This window comes from Tetrahymena thermophila (assembly GCF_000189635.1).
Source record: "Tetrahymena thermophila SB210 genomic scaffold scf_8254947, whole genome shotgun sequence".
Lineage (NCBI taxonomy): Eukaryota > Ciliophora > Oligohymenophorea > Hymenostomatida > Tetrahymenidae > Tetrahymena > Tetrahymena thermophila.
This window is the reverse complement of record NW_002476652.1, coordinates 1-1203: the sequence shown is the minus strand read 5'-3', so window position 1 is coordinate 1203 and position 1203 is coordinate 1. Positions and strand designations below refer to the sequence as shown.

The following is a 1203-nucleotide window of genomic DNA, read 5'->3' as shown; positions in this document are numbered from 1 at the left end:
AAATGAAAAGTTTAAAATAAAAATGAAATTTTAGTTCAATAAAATAAAAAAATATGTTTTAGAAAGTAAACATTTAATCCATCCTAAAAAATTAATTTAATACTTAAAAATATTAAGATTAATTCATTTTTTAGTTAATTGTTTAACTTAATTAAGAATAATAGAAAGTGCTAAAAAATAAATATTATTACTAAAGTTCGAGTTTCAAAGTTTTGAGTTTGGAGCACTTAGATAAACCAAAACCTAAATCTGAAGCACCCTTTTCACCAATTTAATTTGACCTATTAACATTCAATAGAAATATATTATTATCAAAATAATATTAAGGTAAAATGCCAACAAATGGAAATAAATTTTTTACCCAAGGTTGAGCGATAAATCGGTGATATTTCTTAATTAAGCGAGACATAAACCTAAAGCTGAAGCACCCATATCACCCATTTTATTTTGCCTATTTATTATTTTAAAATAAATTAATTAAAAAGGAAAAAATTAATATTAATTTTAAGGACAAGATAAAATAATAAGAAATTAATACTGAAATATCTTTGAAATAATAAAGTAGAGCTAGAAATTAATAAATTACAATAAATTAACTAAATTAAATATGTTGTAATGTTTGTTATATTGATAAATTATTAATTAAAAATTTTATTTTGAAGAACATCCCATTTATTTATTTACTACCTACAATACAATATTTTAAGATTTTTTTCACTAATAAAAATTTAAATTTTGAATAAATAGAATATTTTTTTAATTTATTTTAAATAATTAAGCTCATCATTTATTTTTATATGTATTAAATAAAATGAATTATTTGGAATTACTATGAACATTTATTATTTTGGAATGTGATAATTAATCAGAAACTATAAATTTTATGGGAAAAAGAAGAAGATGGGGTGGAATCTATCTAAATAATTAGACAATTTATAATTATCCATACATTTATATTGATTTTTAAAAAATCAACAATAATAAACTATAGTTTCAAAAAATATTAATGAATATTTTTACTGGAGGTCTAATTTCAAAATTGAGAGATTAATGCATTCAGATAAACCTAAAAATAAAGCTGTTATGCCTTTTTCACCAATTATATTTTCGCTTTTTATAGTTAGATATAATATGTCAATCAATAAAAAATAAATCAACTGTAAGTAAACGTAAATTTAAATTAGAATTTTATATAAGAAAGAA

General features: G+C 19.0%; 1 protein-coding gene across 1 annotated transcript; it reads right to left on the bottom strand. All coding sequences in view use genetic code 6, as the record gives it.

Annotated features, from left to right (window-relative positions):
* Positions 1-191: 191 nt before the first annotated feature.
* Positions 192-1110, bottom strand: TTHERM_002653340 (kinase domain protein; the record flags this gene model as incomplete). The annotated part of the gene is made up of 3 exons (XM_012795214.1): positions 192-281; positions 362-451; positions 1021-1110. Coding segments are annotated over 3 exons (270 nt in total), but the record flags the coding sequence as incomplete, so codon positions are not given.
* Positions 1111-1203: the final 93 nt, after the last annotated feature.